The sequence below is a fragment of the Achroia grisella genome, unplaced genomic scaffold (genome assembly GCF_030625045.1).
Source record: "Achroia grisella isolate CSIRO2021 unplaced genomic scaffold, CSIRO_AGI_Agris_v1 utg770, whole genome shotgun sequence".
Lineage (NCBI taxonomy): Eukaryota > Metazoa > Arthropoda > Insecta > Lepidoptera > Pyralidae > Achroia > Achroia grisella.
This window is the reverse complement of record NW_026713016.1, coordinates 898780-921497: the sequence shown is the minus strand read 5'-3', so window position 1 is coordinate 921497 and position 22718 is coordinate 898780. Positions and strand designations below refer to the sequence as shown.

General features: G+C 31.5%; 2 protein-coding genes across 2 annotated transcripts in view; one reads left to right on the top strand and one right to left on the bottom strand.

The window, feature by feature from the left end:
• Positions 1–22718, top strand: part of LOC131850539 (uncharacterized) — a 65251-nt gene that overhangs the window by 27570 nt on the left and 14963 nt on the right. Inside the window, exons 2-3 of the mRNA XM_059200791.1 lie at positions 10991–11121; positions 22406–22525. Of these exons, the coding sequence (XP_059056774.1) occupies positions 11056–11121; positions 22406–22525 (186 nt within the window). The 5' untranslated portion in view covers positions 10991–11055. The remainder of the gene's footprint in view (positions 1–10990; positions 11122–22405; positions 22526–22718) is intronic.
• LOC131850538 (dynein axonemal intermediate chain 3) lies at positions 14681–17960 on the bottom strand. Its single transcript, XM_059200790.1, has one exon. It carries the CDS (start codon positions 17933–17935, stop codon positions 14681–14683), a length of 3255 nt encoding a protein of 1084 aa, XP_059056773.1. The 5' UTR covers positions 17936–17960.

Below are 22718 nucleotides of genomic sequence, written 5' to 3'. Positions count from 1 at the left end.
ACCGTATTGAGTAGGTCTGAGAATTTTTCATCCCTCTAAATGTTAGTCCATCCCTAATTTTTTTTTTTATTTTCAAGCAAAACGACGTTTGCTGGGACAGCTAGTGTATTTATATATAGAAAACAATTTTATTTTATGTAGTTTTAAACATTTAAGAATACATAGGGACAGCAGACAGACAGCGACAGCGACTTTATTTTATACTATGTAATGATGATGATATACTGTCAAAAATAGATATAAATAATTTATTTAGTTATAAATGTATAATCATATAATATAATAAGGCGGCTTTATTGCTGAAGCAATCCTTTCAAGGCTGAAACAACTATTTTTTGAGCAAGTACGTATATTACGTACTTGCTCATCAAATCAAAACTTCGGCAGGTCTTATATATATAACAGCTGCCGAAGTTTTCTCAGGAGATTACCATATGGGGTTTTTCAAGAAGGGTATATTAAAGTTTGTCAAGGATAGGCAACGCCTGGTTTTTCAGGCCACCAATCTAATGACAGTAGTAAAAAAACTACTGGCGCCTATCGACATGAACATCACTTACTCCAGTCAGCCAGTGCAAAGTTGTTTCTGAATATATAAATAACTAGCCACTCGCCCCGGCTTCGCCCTGGTGTACATGTATTATACATATAAAATTTCCTCTTGAATCACTCTAGCTATTAAAAAAAACCGCTTAAAAATCCGTTGCGTAGTTTTAAACATTTAAGCATACATAGGGACAGACAGACAGTGATAGCGACTTTATTTTATACTATGTAATGATAGGCTTAATTAAATATTGTACAATTTTATTGATCAAATATATAATTGTAATGATAATTAAAATATTTTCGAGCATTATAGTAATTCAATATGTTTTATACAATTTTCAAATTACAAAACAAACAATAAACCGAAACAATTAGTAGAGAAGAGAGCAGAACGACTGCTCTCTTCTCTACTAATTGTTTCGGTGCCCAACAGTGTTCATAATTGATATGCTGATAGCATATCAATTATGAATACTGTTATAATTAGTATAGGTAGTTATAATGACTACTTACTGTACCATTATAGAGTTCAATGAATAAATAAATAAATAAAATTCTGCATAAAGCTATTATATTTATACATGAATTTTATAATCATTATAATGATTTGTTATAAAATAGTTCAGCTTAAAAATATTTTTTTACTCAATTACGTTGAAATTGAATTCCTTTTTTATTCATCGTAAAACATTTTCGGTACTCGATCGTCTGTCTACATTAACATTATTAGGAGTAAATATTTGATTTATTATATTTTTATTTCTTTGTAATGGAAAGCTCAAGAACATATCGCCTACTTCAAAAATTCTTTCATATACATAACGATAATATGTAAGATAATATGTTCAGCAAGTAACGTAATCTGTACAATGTATCACTTTTTTATTTCACTAAAATGACAAACTAGCTGATCTCACCTGATGGTACTTGAACAACACTACAGAAATCACGTTTTCAGATGATACCACTAATACATTATCAATTCCCTAAGACTAAGATGTGATACCTCTTATACTGTAATATCACTCTCCTATGTCACCATTAGTGCAAGCACTGTACTCCACGAATGTACCGAGAAATGACAGTCAGCAGAGATAAATGGCGAACTATCGTACAACGGATGACATTAGCCTCTTACCCCACTACGTAATGACCACAACCGTTCTGTCAAGAACGTTATGAATAATAATAATAATAATAATAATAATTTATTTAATTTCACATATTTTATATAAATAATTTATGAAGTCCCTGACTTCTGAGGTATAGAAAATAGCTGTGTTTCAAAGGTCAGTGTCCTCTTCATCCTCTTCGTCCTGAATAGATGATAACATAAAAAGAATGTCACATTTCAACCTAAACACATCTCATAAACTAGGCTGCTTGGCGACTAAAATAGATGACACGAGAAAATCTACGCAGACGATTTGTAACAAAATATACCTATGATAATGAATGTTTGTTGCTAAAATTAAACAAAAATCAGACGAAACATGCGTTTCTAATATCTATAACATTCTATACTCTAAACCATCGCGTTATATGAAGCCTGTACCCTCATTACATTCTTCAGAATTCAATATTGTTCAGGATGATAATAAAGAACGCGATATTACAAAGGTAACAATTCCTCCTTTGATGTCTGAGATGCTGCGAGATAAAACCTACAGCTGTTACAGATTAAAGACCTTTTATGACGGTGTTTGTCATTTAATATTGTTACAGAATACAATAATAGAATAAAGTTAAACATATATTACATTAAGTATCTAAGCACATTACAATGTGACACTTAATCAGCTAGGCTCTAACAAAGAAAGGTAACAAATTCTATAGGTATTTATCATGATTGTTTTCAAGGAGTAACCGCGTGGAGATCCACACATGGTACATTGCTAGCAATGGGATTAATACCCTTTCTCCCAGTAGGTAGGTTTAATAGTCACGGTAGGATAATAACGCGAAACAGCTTTCACATAAAAATAATTACCAGTTCGTGATTTTTATTTCAATGGCGTCATTTTGCAATTAATTAAATTTCCAAAATTATAAATAATGTCAAGTGGTTATGTTGTTAATTATATGCTGTCGAACTGGGAGCTAGAGCAATACCAAATCGCTACAATCTTCTAAAAGATCTTATCCTGTCCAGAATTGTAGTGGATTCCTAGAACGTGTATCTAAAGCTAAAGATTTTTGACAGGGAGAGAAACACTATCGCTAAAGGTGAGTGTTCACGTACGTCGTCAAGGGACCCTTAAACCTACACCCGGGTCACAAGTCCTGAGAACTGCTCGGAGTTTCCCTCTCTGCCACACGATGGACTGGCGCGATGAATCTATGGACAGCTATGTATTATCTCTCTAAATTTAATATTTTTATAATAAATATTAATCGACATTTTCATCGATACAATTCTATTGAGTACATCTCTATCACAAAGGGAATCCCATTGTCATCACTCTAAATATAATTTCTCGGCATCATCATTTTAATTATGAAATAGAAATTGTAAATATTGAAATAATTCAATATTTACAGTTGTTCTATTTCTATTTCAAGTTGGAATACATTGTTTGTATACTGATAATGTATACAAATACAAATATAGTATTACTTTATTGAAATAACTAAAATAGCATTTCAGTCTATTCTAATTTCAAATTGATAATATTACCTGGTTGTAAAAATCATTATATTAATAAGTACAGCAAAATCTTCCCTTTTTACAAACATTGAACGTACTGAAGTGTATGAAATTTCGCACACTTATAATTTAACGGAGCACGAAGCGAGCTATCTTAGAGATCAGATTTGCACTCTCTGTAACGACACTCCACCGAAACGGCTTGACCGATCGAGACCAAAATTACATCACAGATCAACCTTCAGGCCTCCATCGTTTACCAGTCAAAAAAATTCCGACAAGGCCTAGTTACCATACCAATAAGAATACCATAAATGCGCTCTGCTCAATATGTGACCAGGTCTGTAAACAACACATTGGTAACATTCCTAGTTTATATAGAGTATTAATATATATAATATTAATATTTTTCTAAAATTATGCATGAAAATACATTATATCAGTAAAAAATAACATTACACACCGTGTGCGTGTGTCCAATACATGGTGCATTGGATACTCACGCACACGTACTTTTTTGTTTAATTATTATTGTTGTTTCAAAGATGTTTTTGCATTTTTTATTATTATGGTCGAATTTCGACCACTTGGCAAAGACTAGTATATATAATTCTATGGCTGTAACGGACACAGACAGACTGAATAATGTTTTCGTTTTATCTATTTAATTTGGAAACTTAAAAATGACATATCCTCAAGAGAACAAGAATAGACTGGAAAAAAAAAATAAAATTTTTTGATGTAACTAACTATAGTGGTGTAACTACTTAAAGTATATACTTTTATATGTATTTTGTTTAAAGCTGTTCATTTGTAATTACAAGCAGACACTTCCATTCTATTTATTTGTATAAATAGTTTTTTTTTTTAATTGTGGCAATATTTTAAGAACTTGTATTCTTTTGAAACTGCTCATTTTAGAATAACATTCGAAAATGAATACTATTTTATTTTCTGCTCAATCCCACCCTAAAAGTACTTTTATTTCACCAACATACAAACCCTTCTTACAGACATTGTGAATTTATATTTTCTTCCCTAGTATTGCCTAAGATTTCCGCGTGACGTTGGGTGTCCGTGGGTATGAATAAAAAATTAAATGCACAATACGTGCCTTGGATACATCGATCTCATTTGATTTTTATAGAAAATCTTAATCTTATAATATTATAAACGCGAAATGCGCGAGTATGGATGTCTGTTTCTCTTTCACGCAAAAACTACTGAACATATTTCGATGAAACTTTACAGTAATATAACTTATGGATCATAATAACCACATAGGGTATATTTTATTCTGAAATTTAACAAAGATGATACCGCGAGCACAGCTAGTAATATTTTTAACGCGAAAGGTTGTAAGTATGGATGTTTGTTACTCTTTCACCCAAAAACTACTGAACGGATTTTGACGATACTTTACAGTAATGTAGCTTATGCATCAGAATAACATATAGGCTATGTTTTTTATTGAAATTTGTGTACTGAAATTTAACACAGGTGAAACCGCGGGACATTTAGCATACAATAATTTATATAAGATAGAGTTATTCAAGAGCAGAGTTTATATGTACGGGTGTATATATGTAATATACGAGTATGTACCTGTATTTTATATTCGTACGAAGCCAGGTTTAAACTAGTTTACAATAAGGCGGCTCTTTAATCATTTATAGATACCTATTAATTATATTATCTGTATTATTAATAATAGTATCTGTTCATATAAACATAATTGCTTTAATGAATACACAATATACATGACTGAGTATATTATAGTGACTATTTCTTGGTAAATTTAATTGTGCGTAACCACTTATATGTCAAGTTTAATTTGGTACGAGAATGTTATGATCTATCCTTAAATATTATAAATGCTTTTAAAAAGGTCTGTCTGTAGCTGTCTGTCTGTTATCTAAATAAAAAAATTAAAGAACCGATTTAAATGAAATTTGGTACGCAGATATTAACAAAGACGCAGAGGAAAAGACATAGGCTAACTTTTTAATGCGTTAAATTATAATGATAAACTAGTAACGGGTTCAAAATGGAAATACAAGGTTATCTTTATGCGGTTGAATATTCCATTCGTCATCTTTTCATTTCACTAGCTAACAACCAATCAACACATCGCGTGCGTTTGACAATGTTTTTCATTTCACTAGCTAACAACCAATCAACTCATCGCGTTTTGACATTGCTACAATTATCCATCACAGAGAACAAAACAATTAGATTAATGTAAAACGAAAGATCTTGCCGGAAACATGACGTTGACGTTTAGTGAAAATATTGTTTTTTTACACTTTTTTATGATAAAATCGTACATCGTGTGTATGTGTTTTTTCTTTAAACCTGAAATTGGCCGATTGCGAGTTTTTCAAATTTATTTTTTTTTATTAATTTGTTTTACGGCTCTGGATACAAAACTGTTTAGCTCAACTTAAAGTTTTACAATATAAATTACAAAAATTAAAGTCAATGTCCAATGTTAAATAATAATATGTCAAACGTTGTTTCAAATGCTGAACAACTTAAAAAAATAAACTTAATAACAATCACAATTTCTTCAAATTTTATTATTTATATTTTTTAAAGAATGATGCCGGTGTAGCTCTATCCGAAATTAAATATATATTTGATTTTTGTAGGTTATACAGAAATAATGTGTGTGTTTATTTAAAAGCATTAACACAAAATTAATAAAGTATAGATTAATAAATATATGGTTGTTGTATCAAAATAGAATTTTCTTATTTTTCACTAAATAAAAATGCAACTGTCTTTTTTATAAAATAAATGACCTTTATATTATGGAACTATTTAAATTATTTAACTGATTGTAAGAAACAAAATGTTTTTGTAGATTAATACTGTAAAATTATTATTTGTAGAAAACGATAAAAATATATTTTTTGCTGACAAAAACTAATATTATAAATGTCAAAGTCAATCGTCTGTCTATCTCGATTTCACGCCAAAACTACTGAACCGATGTTTTAATGAAATGGTTTACAGATAGTAATAGTTACCCTAGAATGCACATAAAACTAAATGTAATCGAAAAAACTTGTAATGTAAAAGGCCGGTGAAAGATTCAAAGAATCGTCATTTTTGACAATAAACCTATTATTTTTGAGACTGTTGATTAAATATAAATAAAAATGACATTCAATGTTTGTAAAAAGTTACCCTTAAGGGGTAAAATAAAATAGGGGATGCAAGTTTTTATGTAAACACGTCATTTTTGAAGCTAGAAGCTTAAACTTATTGTTGAGACTGTTGATTAAATATAAAAACATATGACATTCATTGTTTGTAAAAAATTGGTAAAACATTGACCCTTAAGGGGGTAAAATAAAATAGGGGATGCAAGTTTGTTATGTAAACACGTCATTTTTGATATAAATACTTGAATTTATTGTTGAGACTGTTGAAAATATCCATTCCTTACTATTTATAAATGGGTAAGTCTGTCTGTCTGTCTGTCTGTCTGTCTCGCTTTCGCGCCAAAACTATTGAACCGATTTAATATATTTAGTACGAAAATATCATGACGCAGAGGAAGAATATAGACTACTTTTTAATGCAAAAGGGTTGTAGTGATTGCAAAATGGAATAAAAGGTTATCTTTATGCGGTTGAATACTTATTCGTATCTTTTCATTTCACTATCTAACAACCAATCAACACTTCGTTTTATGCGCATTCGCCATTTTTCATTTCACTAGCTAACAACCAATGGACACTTCGCGTGCGTTTGCGCAATTAGGTCACAAAGAACAAAACCACAGATAACATAGTGTAAAACGAAAGATCTTGCCGGAAACATGACGTTGACGTTTAGCGAAAATATTGTTTTTGACACTTTTTTATGATAAAATCGTATATGAGTGTGTATGTGTTTTTCTTTAAACTTGAAATTGTCCGATTGCGAGACAAATTTGGCCATTTTTTTTATTAATTATTTATATAAATACAAGTCCTATTTAAAAGCTCAACACAAAGTTTTACAATATAAATTACAAAAATTAAAGTCAATGTCAAATGTCAAATAATAATAAATGTCAAAATGTTGTTTCTCTGTTCTGACGAACTTATTAAAAAAAAGATAACAATCACAATTTCTTCACATTCTATTATTTACATTTTTTAAAGAATGTTGTGGTGTGGCATATACGAAATTAAATTATTTACCCATTTTTTAGGTTATGAGAAATAATGTGTGAAATTTAAATATTAACACAAAGTTCATAATTTATAGGTATTAATAAATATATGGTTGTTGTATCAAAATAGTCTTTTCTTATTTTTCACTAAAATAAAAACAACTGTCTTTTTTTCAAATAAATATTTCATTGTGTCATATATTATGAAACTATTTAAATTATATTAGCTGATTGTAAGCAAAAATGTTGGTTTTTACAAACACTGTAAAATTACTATTTGTACGGAAACGATAAAAATATATTTTTGTGCTGCGACAAAAACTATTATTAAGCTTTCACGCCAAAACTACTGAACCGATTTGAATGAAATTTGGTATACAGTTAGTCTAGACCCTGAGAACACATAGGCTACTTTTTAATGCGAAAAAAATTCCGGTTGTAAGGCCTAGTTACCATACCAATGAAAGATTGTATAAAGAATCGTCATTTTTGAAGCTAAAGCTTGAAACTTATTTTTGATAGGCTGTTGATTAAATATATAATAAAAATGACATTCAATGTTTGTAAAAAATTATATCTTAAGAGGGTAATAACATAAACCGTAGGGGATGTCAATTTTTATGGTAATTGATATTTTTGAACGCTAGAAGCTTGAAACTTATTGTTGAGACTGTTGATTAAATATAAATACATATTTCATTGTTTGTAAAAAATACCCTTAAGGGGGTAAAATAAATATATAAGTTCTTATGTGTAACGGACGTCATTTTTGAAGCAGACTGAAACTGATTGTTGAGACTGTTGATTAAATATAAACTAAAAATGACATTCAATGTTTGAAAAAATTACCCTTAAGGGGGTAAAATAAAATAGGGGATGCAAGATTTGATGTAAAATCGTCATTTTTTAAGTATATACTTTTAACTTATTTTTTTAAAGCTGTTGATTAAATATAAATAAATATGACATTCATTGTTTGTAAAAAAATTACCCTTAAGGGGGCAAAATAAAATAGGGGATGATAGTTATTATGTAAATTCGTAATTTTTGAAACTAGAACGATGAACCTATTTTCATTGGTTCTTTTGGGATAGATTTTTAAATACCCCACTAATGTTATAACTGTGAAAGTAAGTCTGTTTTTTCTGTCAGTCTTACGCTCCAAAACAAAACAAAAATTTAAATGAAATTTAAAAAAATTTAAACACAGTTAGTTTACACCGACAAAGAATATATAGAAAATCTTTGAATTGAAAAAATTGTAAACGGGTTGCAATGGTACGAGTATGGAAGAATCGTCATTTTTTTAAAACTAGAAGTTTGAAACTCATTTTTAGACATTCAATGTTTGTAAAATTTTTACTCTTAGGGGGAGGGGGGGTAGTAAAATAAAATAGGGAATGAAAGTTATTGTGGAAATTTGCTGTTTGTGTGGTTGTGGAAGCTAGAACGATTAAACTTTTTTCTTTGTCTTTTTAGAGTTAGTTTATTAAATAACCTATAGGCTACTGATATTATACATGTGAAAGTAACTTTGTCTGTCTGTTTGTCTCGCTTACACGCCAAAAATATTGAACCGATTTAAATTGAAATTTGAAACAGACATAGATAGACTAGATCCTGAGAAAGGTAATAGGTTACTTTTTATATGTGAAAAAGGGTTGCAAGAGGATTGAAATTCGTAGATCCAAGGTCATATAGATATATCGTAAGGCGTCATGTTTAAATTTAGAAGCTTGAAATTTATTTTTTAGTCTATTGATTAAATATTTATTTTTATTTTTTTATCATTTTTTAAGCTAAAATGATGAAACTTATTTATTTGACTTATATTGTGTTAATTGAGTTAAATATTTTTCATTATTTACGCGGACGAAGTCGCGATACAGCTAGTATAAATATATATATCATCTAATATATAAAATGCTCGTATCATAGAGTTTGTAACAAAGGTCCCCTAGAATGGCTGAAACGATTCTTATGAATTTATTTTGTATATATTCAGCAAGTCTGGTAATATATGTTTTTATTACCATCAACCCGTATGTTTATTAACGATTTTTATTCACGGCGGTTGATAACTGACAAATAAAAATGTTTACCGTCCAAAGAAGTGGGCACGGGTCAGCCAGTACACATATATATTTATTTCTTATTTAGACCTGATGTTTAGTACTAAATAAATCTAGAGGCACAGTACAACCAGTAGACATTTTTTTTCATGTTTAACGCCCTGATATTTAGTACTAGTATAACTAAACCAGAGACGAATTGTGGAATGGTAGAAACAACTCTTGCGTACTGAGACATCATCTATCCGTGCATTGTATTTCTTCTTATCTGTGATTTGTCTTGTGATTCCCATTGTTGTTCTCACAGTTGAAATACGTGAGGTGACACAGGCGACTAGGTACAAACTCTACATCGGTGACAAGCCATATGGTTTAAATGATGTGACGGCCTCGGTGGTCTAGCGGTTTAACAGACCGCCTTACTTTCGAAGGTCGCCGGTTCGAATCCACGCACGACACAAACATCCATGAGCATGATTGTTTATGTCGATCTGGGTGTTTGCTATATATAATATGTATGTTAAAAAAATATTATTACTATTCAAAAGGGCTTAAATTAAGTTTATTTGAATAAAGGATTTTCTATTCTATTATACGAAAAAAAAACAATCTATTTGTATCAGTTGTATAGTACCCGTAATACACGCTTTAGCTAGCTTAACCAGGGTATAGATGGCGCTGTGTGAATTGTCCTGAGATTATTATTATTACTAATGAAAGAGCAGGGGAAACTGCATTGCATAACTAGTGGTTATACATATAACTTAATTAATATAATTAAGTTATATGTATAACCATTAGTTATTCACAAAGAACCTAAAATTAAAAACCTTAAAAAATATAATATAACTAAAATATATTATTAAAATAAGTCCCATAAGGCATATAATAATATATCTTCAAGTTTATTATCCGGTCAGATATATTGTTAATTGGCAACATAGTGAAATACAAGATCACAACAAATAATAATAACTCTGGACATTGAGCGTCATATAGTTCTAAGCTACACTGAGGTTTATTATAGGTACTAATCAACTGATATATATATTTGTTCGTATATATTTAGAAAAAATGTAATACAAAGGACAGGAGGTAAGAGACTAATGTGGACTAATAACCCCATTGCTAACTATGTTCCATGTTAGCTTGATTATTGACCATCGTGACAAATTCCTGTTGAATTTACCGTGATGGGCTAACTGACCTGAACTAACTGACTCATCAACTCAAATCTTATCATCCTCCACTGGTGCCCCCTCAGCGTAAACCATTAACGTAGGCGGGTGCACCATTCCATTATCATCCATTACAGAAGTCGGTACAAACAATCATATTTAAAATACATAAATGAATTGTATATATATTTGAATGTGTATTATGAATATTGTTGTTTTTTGTATTGTTTTTGAGGTGCAATAAAGAGTTATAAATAAAATAAAATAAATGTTTATATAGTACGAGATTTGAATCTGCGATTTTCATTGCGAATAAAGCGAAGTTCTAAATAACTAGATCACGTACTCCGTCAATCATGAAAAAATATCTTTTCAGATGTCAAGCGTGTCTGGGTTCCTGTAAGGAGGACGTGTCTAGCAAACGTGGATAAGTTAGCACATATGAAGCGCAAGCTATGTGTGGCGCCTGGTTTTACGTGTGACGACGACATGGAGGAGCTCAATGTGGTAAGTGGCATATACCATCATCTGCTTCTTCCTTATCGCAGTTATTTGAGATCGGCGTAATATGATTTTATCTTCCATTCATCCCTGTTCATCTCATTATGTACTCATAATAATATTGCTATCGCGCTTTCACGCCAAAATAACTGAACAGATTTAAATGAAATTTGGTACAAAAATAGTCTAGAGGTGATGAGAAATATCTTTTTAATACGAAAAAAGACTTGTAAGTTGATGAAATCGGAGATATAAGGTTAGGTGGAAGTATCGTCATTATTAAAACTCTTGATTAAATTTAAATAAATAAGATATACAAAGTTTGAAAAAAATTACCCCTAAGGTGGTAAAATAAAACGGGATGAAAGTTTGTATGAAAATTCGTCATTCGTCGTATATTCCACACGGTCGAAGTCGCGGGCATAGCTAGTACGTATATATTGGAGACATCGCTCGCGATTATACAATATGCCAACAAACCACACCAATGCCAAACATGCGTACCAAATATTTAACGTTGCTGAAACCAATATTGGAGTTAGCAGGTATTGTTTATGACAAAGTAAATTATAACTTTGCGTTATACTTGCCTTTTAATTATTTTTTTTTATACTAAAATGATGGCATACTAACTAGGGCCCATGGTAAACGGTAACCATAGCCTATAGATGCCTGACACACCTGGAGTGTTTGTGTATCTGGCGAGGTTTAATCTCGAGAGACTACAGCATGGGGTTTTTAAAGAAAGTATTTATATTATTTGGTTTGAGTCGGAAACGCGCACAGACATTCCTGATGTTTCAAGTATCTATAGGCTACAGTAACCAATTACCATCAGATGGGCCGTAGCTTGTTTGCTACCGTCGTATTATATACGTTATACACATCTTATATGTTATCTACTTGCTCAATAATTAAAACCGTTTCCTTAAGATTCCCTTAAAAAGTTGTTTCAACAATAAGACCGCCTTATTGTAATCATATATTCGTAACTAAATATATTCTTGAATATATATTGCAAATAAGGTATAGATAGAATATCTTGCTAAGAATCTACCTCAGGGAATATAATTCTGTAGTCTCTCGAGAAAACCTCGGCAGGTAGTTCAGTCCACAATCTAAGTGTACGCGGGAGGAAGACCTCTGACACCGCACTATCCGAGACCACTTATGTTCCAACGTGAGGGATTAATTCCCTATAAAACTGTATGTACTTTTGTAAGAAAAAATACAATTATATATTAATACTAACTGACTACTGCAACTTCGTGTCAAGAAAAAAAAGAGAGACAGTGCTGCAAAAACGAATACATTTTGCAGTTTGTGCAACATATTTCATAAATGCCCTGTTCCTACTGGCTGTAAAATAATGTTATGTAGCTTTTCTCGGCAAATTGATTATCCAGGGCTATAAGATTTTTTCAATTCAGATTCAAATCAGAAGAAAGAGTTTCTTATTAACAAGTTCAATCATACAAACTCTTAAACTTTGTAATATAAACGAGTATGTACAGTAAAAATAAGTGTATATATGTTTATCCGGGAATATATATTCTGTATTCTCTCGAGTAATACCTCAAGCAATGGTGAATTAGACAGGACCATAATCATAGAATTAACGCAGGATGGATGAAGTGGCTGACACCGTTACGGCAACGACGTGTGATGTTCCAACTTAAGGGAAAAATTTACTAAAAACTGTAATCCGGCCTGCTTCTTGTATGGATACAATTATATATTAATACGAATGAACGACGACTGCATGCAACTGAAATGAAAATGTTGAGAGACAGTGTGGTGTGAAAGAATGGATTTTGCAGAATGTACAACATATTATAAATGGCACTGGTGTCAGAGAGGCTTAAAATAATGTTATCATGGTATGACATGTAAATTGATTATCCGAGGATAATTTTTTCAATTCATATTGTGGAATATCAGAAAAAGAGATGGATGGACTGTGTGAAAGATCATACAAGAAACTTTTAAATAACGCGATGACAGTAAAAATAAGTGTATATATGTTTATCCGGGACATATATACACTTATTTTTACTGTGTACATATGCGTCAAGATGTTTATTCGGTATAAACTCCGAATCTGCATTTATCTTACTGTATATTTGTATTGTAATTTGGTTCACCTTTAAAGATAGAATATGTATTTATCTATCTTTAAAGTTAGACCAAATTACAATACATATTATGCATTTTCCTCAATATTAGAACTACTGAACCACGTCAACACTTATATATCACATACAACCTTTTACTAAAATTATAGAGTTCTTGTACATCAACTTTATAGTCGACCATTATTAGTATAGCCACAAGAACTAAATTCGAGCCAATTAATTCCTTATCCGCTCTGAGAGCTCCATTTTAAGATAATGGTCGGCCATAAAGAAGTTTTCTGCAATCCAATTTTATAAGTACTTATAATGAACTTTGTCTATGTGAGAAGAATGGTTATATTCCTTTATTTCGAGTGATTACTTTTATTAGTAGTATATCTTTTATATCTGGCCTTAAATTTGTTGTTCACTCGGCTTCTTGAAGAAAAATATTTTTATTTCAATAGTAGTTACTCTTTTGTGTTACACGATATTTTTGTCAACAATCTCCAGATATCCGAGTCGGGATCAAATCGAAATTGCGTCGAGTCGACAGGACTTGTATTTCTCTTTTTACTGCATTATCGGATATTTTTACATAATACATATACCTTATTTGCATTTTCAATTTTTCATTTACAGTTGATTTAATTTACCTGAATTAGTATTTTTTTATTATATTTTATATATTTTGATTTAATTTCCATTATTTCATAAGTCAGCCTGCTTACTAATTACTTTGGCAACAGATAGCACTACATTAAATTCAATTTATCGCTCAACATCATAAATTGAATAGAGGGAATGTGAGATATGTAAGTGTATACTGTGACTCTATTACTAGCAATGTACAAGATTAGGTCGACCTTCACATGGTTCCGCCTGTAAAACACCGTGGTTAATTTCTGGTAATTTAATCACAATAAGCAAACTAACCTAACCTCATGCTCATATTATTTTCCTCCACTAGTGCCCCGCCGGTTTATACCGTTAGCATAGGCAGATGCACCAATCCATTACCATCCATTAAAAAGACGCAGGGAATGTTTTATTAATTTATTCCCGAAGAAGTAAAAATGTATATTAATTTAGATAGATCCACAAAGTTTTTGCTATTAATAGATATAACAGCGGTAATAATGACTTGTTCTTATCACGACGTCATAATTACGAATATATAATTAGACACGTACTTACTCTAAAAGCAAATTAACAAAGTAAATATCCATCTAATGAACCTTCTTGTTTACTTTGTAATTCGAGATTCAGGGGTGCACATGATATTTCTATAAGAATTTAATTAATTAATTTTAAATAATAATTTTACTTCGTCAAACGTAAATAAAAAAGAAGAAATATTGAATAAACTTTAATTATTATTATTAGTTAAATTTCTATAAACTATTAGTTAAATATTAACATGTAAATACATATAAAACATTTTCAGTAAGTTATTCTTTCGCAATTTCAGCACCTGAACTTACTGGTTCCACTCTCTTAACTTTGATAGGAGAGAATAACTGTGGTTCCCTACCTTCCTCTGCAATTCTCATCCTATGCATGGAAATGTAGTCTTCATTAGCATTCAGAGCTTGCCTTCTCTCTTTACCTTCTGCCAGTGTCCCCTCCCAAGAGAACTTTACTTTATAAGGATTATCCCTTACAGTATTGAGAGCAGTAGTCTTTAAATATTCATAATCTTGTAAATATTCTTTCTTAAGTCCTTCTTTATCATCAGATAAAAGGCTTTTCTGTACTTTTTCCTGTTTTTTAATTGCTTCTGGGAATAAAATAGCAACAGTGTCATTAAAAATAGTATTCTGATTTTTCATAATTTCAAGCATTCTTCTTTCTTTCTCTAAACGCTGACTTTCCAATTCTCTTAATGGCTTTTCATGTTCAATCAGCTCTGCTCTATTAATTCTTTTTTTCACAGCGATAGTCCTTTCTATTAACTTTTGTATTATTTTTTGCCATCTTTCTTCTGGACCAACTACTCTCAGTTTTTGTTGCCGTCTTGCTTCTGCTTCCTCTTCCAATCTCTTTTCTTCTTCTTCTCTCTGTTTCCGTCTTTGTTCTTCTTTCTCGGCTAATAAAGCTCCTTCTTTTCGCTTTATCTCTAATAATATATGCGGATTATTTTTCATCCACTCCTCTTGCCATGATATAAATGACTGCATCACTTTCAGTTCTCTTAAAATCATACCATCCATTCGACCAATATATAATGAATTCTCAATCATAAATATTGGTGGATCTAAAAACATTCTAAACGAACCATTAATGTCACTAACACCAATAATATTTTTGACTAATGGCAATGTATGGAGACTAACTCCGGTAAGCATCGTACCAGAAAGGGTTTGTATTGATATTGGTTTATCACTCCTGAGTAACAAATCCCATGTCTCAAGATCACCTTCTGACGTAGCCACAAACAATAAACTAGGTTTATACAATGACCAAGCTCCATCTGTAAGACGATATGGTCGTTTCTTCCATATTAATGGTCTATCTAGTAATTTATCAGACCAAATTGCAAATATTTTTCCACCAACTGTCAATGTCAAGTGATTTATAAAGGGATTTCTTTGTGTACATGATATAATACCATCATGTATACAGCATCTAAATTTAATTTCACAATATTCAGAATTAACTACTTCTCCAGTATTGAATTCGTGACCCTCCCACGTAATACGCCTTAACTCACCGTGCTGAGAACCACAATATAAAATCGTGGATATCTCATCCTCACTTTGTGAAACAATTTCGCAATTAAAATATTTCCGCCCACTGCCTGTATTTCTTGGTATGTAAATATATTTAATAAGAGGGGCATTCATTGCAAAAGTTTGCAAACTCAAAATCTGTGGCTGACCAGCAATCCCTAAAATTATTTTATAAGTTGGTTGCAAATTACGATCTAATACTTTATATGGTGAAACATCTACTAATAAACCGGAAGGTCTTTTTAATACTCTTTTGGATTTCTTAACTTTCTTACCATCAAATAACACAACGTTCTCTACAGATAAATTCCATATTAGAATATTTCCGTCTTCTGAACCAGTCAAAAACATCATAGACTTCTTCTGATCGTTCATTATATTGGCTTTACCAGTAGGAGTAATCATAAAATTTGGCGATAGCCAATTAATAGCTGTCACAGGCCCATAGTGACTTGTCATTAAATTACTTAATGCGGTTGCTTGTACTACAGCATTATCTTGCACAGATTTCATCCAACCCATATGTGCATTCATGGCAATATGATATTTTTCTCTTGTTTCACTTAAAATTTCAACCTTCTCTACATTTTCTAATTTATTAGTCAGATCCCAAATTACAATTTGTCCATTTATACATCCACCAATTAAAATATTTTCATCAAATGGGCAAAATGAAAGTACTTTAACCTCTCGTGGTGACTCTAAATATAGTTTTGGAATCAAACTATCAATATGACTCCAAATCATAACTGGATTTAAACCATACACAGCTCTTTGAATTGGGTCAGGCCGGGTACTAGGAGTTTTCATAACTGAAGGTGATCCATCTGAATAACATATAGCTACAATACCCGACCACATCGGATGAAAAACTGCAGATGATATATATTTATCTTTGGCTCTTACATCAGTGAAACATACATATTCTTCAAATGTCATCGAGTCATAGATGTCTATAGTTTTTTCAACTACTAAATTAGGATAATCGTTACAATACATATCCATTACTGTATTCAATTCTACAATTGAATCCATTTCATTTTTTTTTGTAGTCAAGAAATTATTAATCGTTTTTATATACGACGCTCTACGCATGCATTTCAAAGCAGTTCTATAAGCAGCTAATCCGACTTCATCAGGAAGTTCTTTATCTTCTTCTTCGTCGTCATCAGAACTCTTATCTTCTATGTGTTCTTGTTCAGCTGCTCCTCCTATGCTAGTATCACCTCCAGCTTCAATATCACCAACTTTTCCAAGAGCATCGGCAATTGACTGAGTCCACATATTTTGAGGATATCTAAGTTCAGTTTGAGCTGATCTATGACATTTGGATGGCGCTGCTTGGGATCCACAATCAACTCTACTTCTATAAACATTATTAAATCTCTGTCTGTAAGGAGTCAATTCGATATAACCATCACGAGCTCCATCTGAGTCTCTAATTTTAAATGAAACGGGCTGATAATCTTTCGGAAATTTTGCTTTTATTTCCATTTCCATTAATGGTCTTGTATTGACAGGTAGTAGTTCTAATATTTCGACTTCACTTCCTAAACTTTTCCATGGTCTTGGTTTCTTTTGAACAGCTTTCTCCAGTTTTTTCTCTTGCCTCTTAATAAATCTGTCAGACTGTTGTTTACAATGATCTCTTGCTTCTGTTGTACAGCAAACATAAAATTCATCAACATCATTGGATTCATCGGCAATATATCCCATAAGAATAAATTCATCAGTATAAGCTTCAATTTGCTCTTTTATAGGAAACAATTCTGAGAGTTCTCCACCTACATCTATAGACTCTATTATTTTAGCTTTACTTACAAGGTTCCAGGGGTATTGAGCGTTGATATGTGTACCAATAACCATTTCTATTTGTATTTGTGTTTCCTCTTCTAATACTACTTTATAGACACCCTCTACTTCATATTTTGGTATAAATCTCTTTCTTCGAGGTTGCGGTTGGGGTGATGTCATTTTAGACTTTACTGACTGAACTGTAATAAAATATTATTATTTGTAAACGAAATGATAGCCAAGTCTTATTTACGTTCATTGAGTCTGTCAAAATTTGACATAATCTGGTATTACTTTTTTCTCATGAATATTGAAATGTAATAAAATCTCTTTAATTTGTAATCAAAACAGTACTGAACTAGCTAACTTCTGCTCTGCTTTAGCTATGTGTGTATTTTTACTGCATTGTTATGCATAATTATGTATATCCTTTGTAATGTGACAATAAATAACAAAACATATTTTTAGTATTAATTGTCTATAATATATAATTAATACTAAAATCATTTATAATAGTAACTAATTCTTAACGTAAAGATATATCTTCATAAAAAATATACAGTTTAGGTATCTGTTTGTCTGTTTGTTAACAAAACACTTTATTTTTACGTTTTAACGTTATTTTTTATATTAATTATATTATACAAACCAAGACCGAGTAAAGACGTGGCTTTCGCCTCTTCTGATGGCGTACTCTCGTCCTGTATAGGTTCTTCATCATAACTAGATTCCGAGGAATCACTTTTCTCCACAACTTGAACATCTTTATTATCTTCTTTGTCACTTTCGGAATCAGACATTATGTGTATTTATAAATAAAAATATGGATAGTAACTCGTTGATTATGACAACCTGAAATACAATAATAATATTGACCCAGGACAATTCACACCGCGCCATCTAGTGCCAAACTAAACAGAGCTTGTGTTCTGGGTAACTGATATAAATGAAGAATCGAACCCGCGACCATCTATACATATAAATAAAATTGGAGTGTCTGTTTGTAATATTCAAATAACAGTTTTTTATTAGCTAAACTCTGAAATGGCTGGACCGATTTTGACGGATTTTTTTTTGGCAGGTAGCTGATGTAATAAGGAGTATCTTAGGCTACTTTTATTTTAGAAAAATAAAGTTAAATTCCACGCGGACGAAGTCGCGAGTTCAGCCAGACTGAAATAAAATGGTGTGAAAACTGCTAGATCACCAAAATCAAATAAGCATTATATGGGACAGCATCTGAATTACGACCCAAGAGGTCGTGTGTTCATATCTGGTCGGTCCGGTCTATTTAATAAGAACATGCCACAGACAGATTCACACATATGTATATACAAAATAAGCGGCTACGATAACTTATTCTCTCCTTTACGGATATAATCAAATAAAATATCCCTTTGAAATAGCCAGCAACAAAAATACGTACCAAATCCGAGTCTAAAACATTTCATGTTCTATTTTAAAACAAAATATTATTCATAGTATTTAAATATACATACTTTATACACATATATCCGGCTATTTGGAATGGTTAATCACTGCTAACATATTGTATACATATAATTTACGTTTGTTTTCATTACAAACAGTTGGTTGCTCAGGTAAACTTACGCATGCGTAAAATTCGGCGGTACGGGCATGTACGAGGTACGGTAATGAAGAACCGTAGTGCAATAAATATAGTTTAATGTGACCATCCCTATATATAATATTAAATATAGTTTATGGAAACTAATATTATAAAAAGAAATATTTGATTTTTTGTTTGTTATACAATTACACAAAATATACTTAATCGATTTTTTCATTGCCTGCTTTTCACAAGGCATTTTTTTATTAGGGGGTTTGGGATATTGTCAGGTGCTTGGACCTGTAGCACTGCGACCTACAAAGATCTATTGTGCTCGCCCTTTTTCAAGTTCGCTACCTAGGCCCGTCAGTGACAAGAATTGAAAAATATTCTTAGGCCGGTATGGTTTTTACATCCTCGGATATAGTGTATAATTTCCAAAGGAGATATTTCGCTTATCCATGAGTGGGCTACAACCACATAGAATATGGCACTATACATCCTTTGTTGCAGATTTTTGTTGTGCACATACCTAGGTTTGCCATTCAATTTGCAGTGTCCAGTGAGGGCCCTAGTTATTATGAAGAGACAACTACCAGCTATATAAATGGAAATCACGTTATTATTTGACACACGAGGTGCCACTCTATTGTGACGTACATATGAATGATATAACGGATGGCTGGATGCCCATTGTAATAAATTCCTGGTGAATTTGTCACGATGGGCGAACTGACTACCAGCATAAACCGTTAGTAAATATTATATATCCCCTTTCTCTTTTATAGTATTCGAAATAATTGAATTAAAAAAAGTATTAGTTATGTGAAATTTCTCAGCGACATCATGTATAATGGTAAAACTTCAAAATTGCACGTATATAGATATAGATTTAGATATAGTAACTGAAATAATATGATTAGAAAGAAGTAGTGAATAGGGCATAATTAGAATTATAGATTTTTTCTCTTTTAAGCTACTTCAAATATAGTATATTTAAGTGACTTATGGCACTCTTTATTGTAGTATTTTTTACCATAAAGAGTGCCATAAGTAACTTTAATCCACCCTGCAAATACATGGTTTTTGGTCATAGTCACGGGTCTACTACACGATTTTTAATCAACCATAAAAACGTTAAAATAGTTTCTAGTTTGGAAACACTGTACACATTTATTTTAGAAGTCTATATAATACACACTAAATATTAGACAAATAACACAAAACGTGTCCATGTGTAATTTAAAAGGCATTAACTTAAGTGGCTTTTCTATAAATTGGCTAACCTAATGTCTGTTTCAAGCATACGCTCGTAAAATATCGTATCCCTTTGGAGACCCGAATGAAATTTATTGGCCCTGGTGTTTATTTGTAAGGCATTATATATACAGCATCGACAACGGCTAACGTGAAACTCAACGATTTTTTTACCATAAAATAATATTTGAGTTTCCTGAGAAAGGAGTACTCATATAAATCATATATGTGGAGATATAGATTTCATTATGAAAGAAATGTACTTGTACATTATTTTTTGTAACAAATTTGACCGTCTAGCGGTTTAGAATATTGCCTTATTTTCAGTGATCACGGATTCGATTCCTTGCAATGCAAAGATTTATACTCATAAGCACTATTGTTTGTATTTATCTGTGTGTTTTCCATTCATATTATATATGTATTTACATGAAAAATGACAAATAGTAGAAATACTTAAATGTATTTCTATTACTTTTGTAGTAACGCAAGCTCTGCTTAGTTTTAGACTACCTGTGCTCGGGGTTTCACCCGTATGAAATTTATAGCCCATGTATTATTCTGGCGTATAAGTTATATTACTGTAAACTTTAGTCAATATCTGTTCAGTAGTTTTTGCGTGAAAGAATAACAAACGTCCATCTATGCATCCGTACTCACAAACTTACGCGTTTATAGTATTTATTATTATTACATTATATTGTAACAGCGACCTCTGGGTTATCTCGTGACCACTAGAACAACCTAGTCGAAAAGACATATAAATGTAAGATAAATAAGTACTATATTTAGCAAAAATATTAGTGTAAGCCCCGACTAAGTGCTGGCTTAGTCGTAAAGTGTGCAGTAAGCCAAAACCCAACTAGAACAGTCGTGTAACTGAAACACTTAGATCAAATGGAATTCTTGTGAAATTCAGCAATGTGGAATTGTGTATATATGTACATTTTGTACTTTGTATGCTAAATTGATCACTTGGTCGCCGTATTTTTATTTTTTTTCTTCCTGAAGAAATTTCTTTCACTTGCCGCAGTGTTTTTATCGACTAGGCTTATTACTTTTTTTACTTCATGGGAAAATTTCTTCAATTTTATTAACAAAATCACTGCCGTTTTCACTTGGTACAGTCGATTGTCACTATTATTTTCTTGTATTGGAAAATTAGTGCTACCATTATTTTTTCTTATTTGTCATTAGTTTTTTTTTGTTCATATTAGAGAATGTGTAAAAGTATTCTCTTTATGAGACTAAATGTATTTCTTTTTATCAGCATTATCTATAGAAATAGATAAATTTATCAACATCTGCTTCTTCCTTATGTTGTCGTAACATGTTTTTCTCTTCCATTCATTCCTATTGGTAGACATCTTGTTATTCACTCCTTTTCTTGTCATACTATCTTTCACAGAGTCCACCTATCTGTTTTTCGGCCTTCCTCTGCCCTTATAACCAATATAATAAAAAAAAATATACGGAAGAAAAACTAAAATTCGATTCAAATTCAAAAATCTTGTATTCATGTAGGACATTTTGGTCGCTTATGACATTTTACCATCCAGTCCAGTATATAGATCCAATTGAGAAGAACTGGCAAGAAACTCAATTACTTTTTTTTTAAAAAGCCAGTTTATTTACACTGTATAGGTGTCTATGCCTAACAATTAAATGAAAATCCCGTGTATGAACAACTATTGCCAATTATAAAATATTTATTCAAGTAATCGTTTAGTGAATACAACAGTGTAGTAACAAAAACTAAATATATGTGTGTTACTAATTAACGAGCAGTTACCAAACTTGTACATAATTATGTTTTGTTTTAGGCAGCTCTATCCAGGCGGAAGGAGTCCGCGGCCCCGCTGACGGGGGAGCGAGACGGGACTATATTTCGCCACGCTCTTAATTACCCACTTGCATTGGTGTTGAGGCTTAGAGTATTACAAGTAAGTTTCTTTTATAACAAATTTATATATACATTATATTATGATAGGCCTCGGTGGTCTAGCGATTTAGCACAACGGTTTACTTTCGATAGTCGCGGGTTCGATTCCTCGCACGGTGCAAACTTTTGTACTTCGATCAGGTTTTCTATGTATATTATGCATACATAATATACATAGAAAACACCCAGACCGA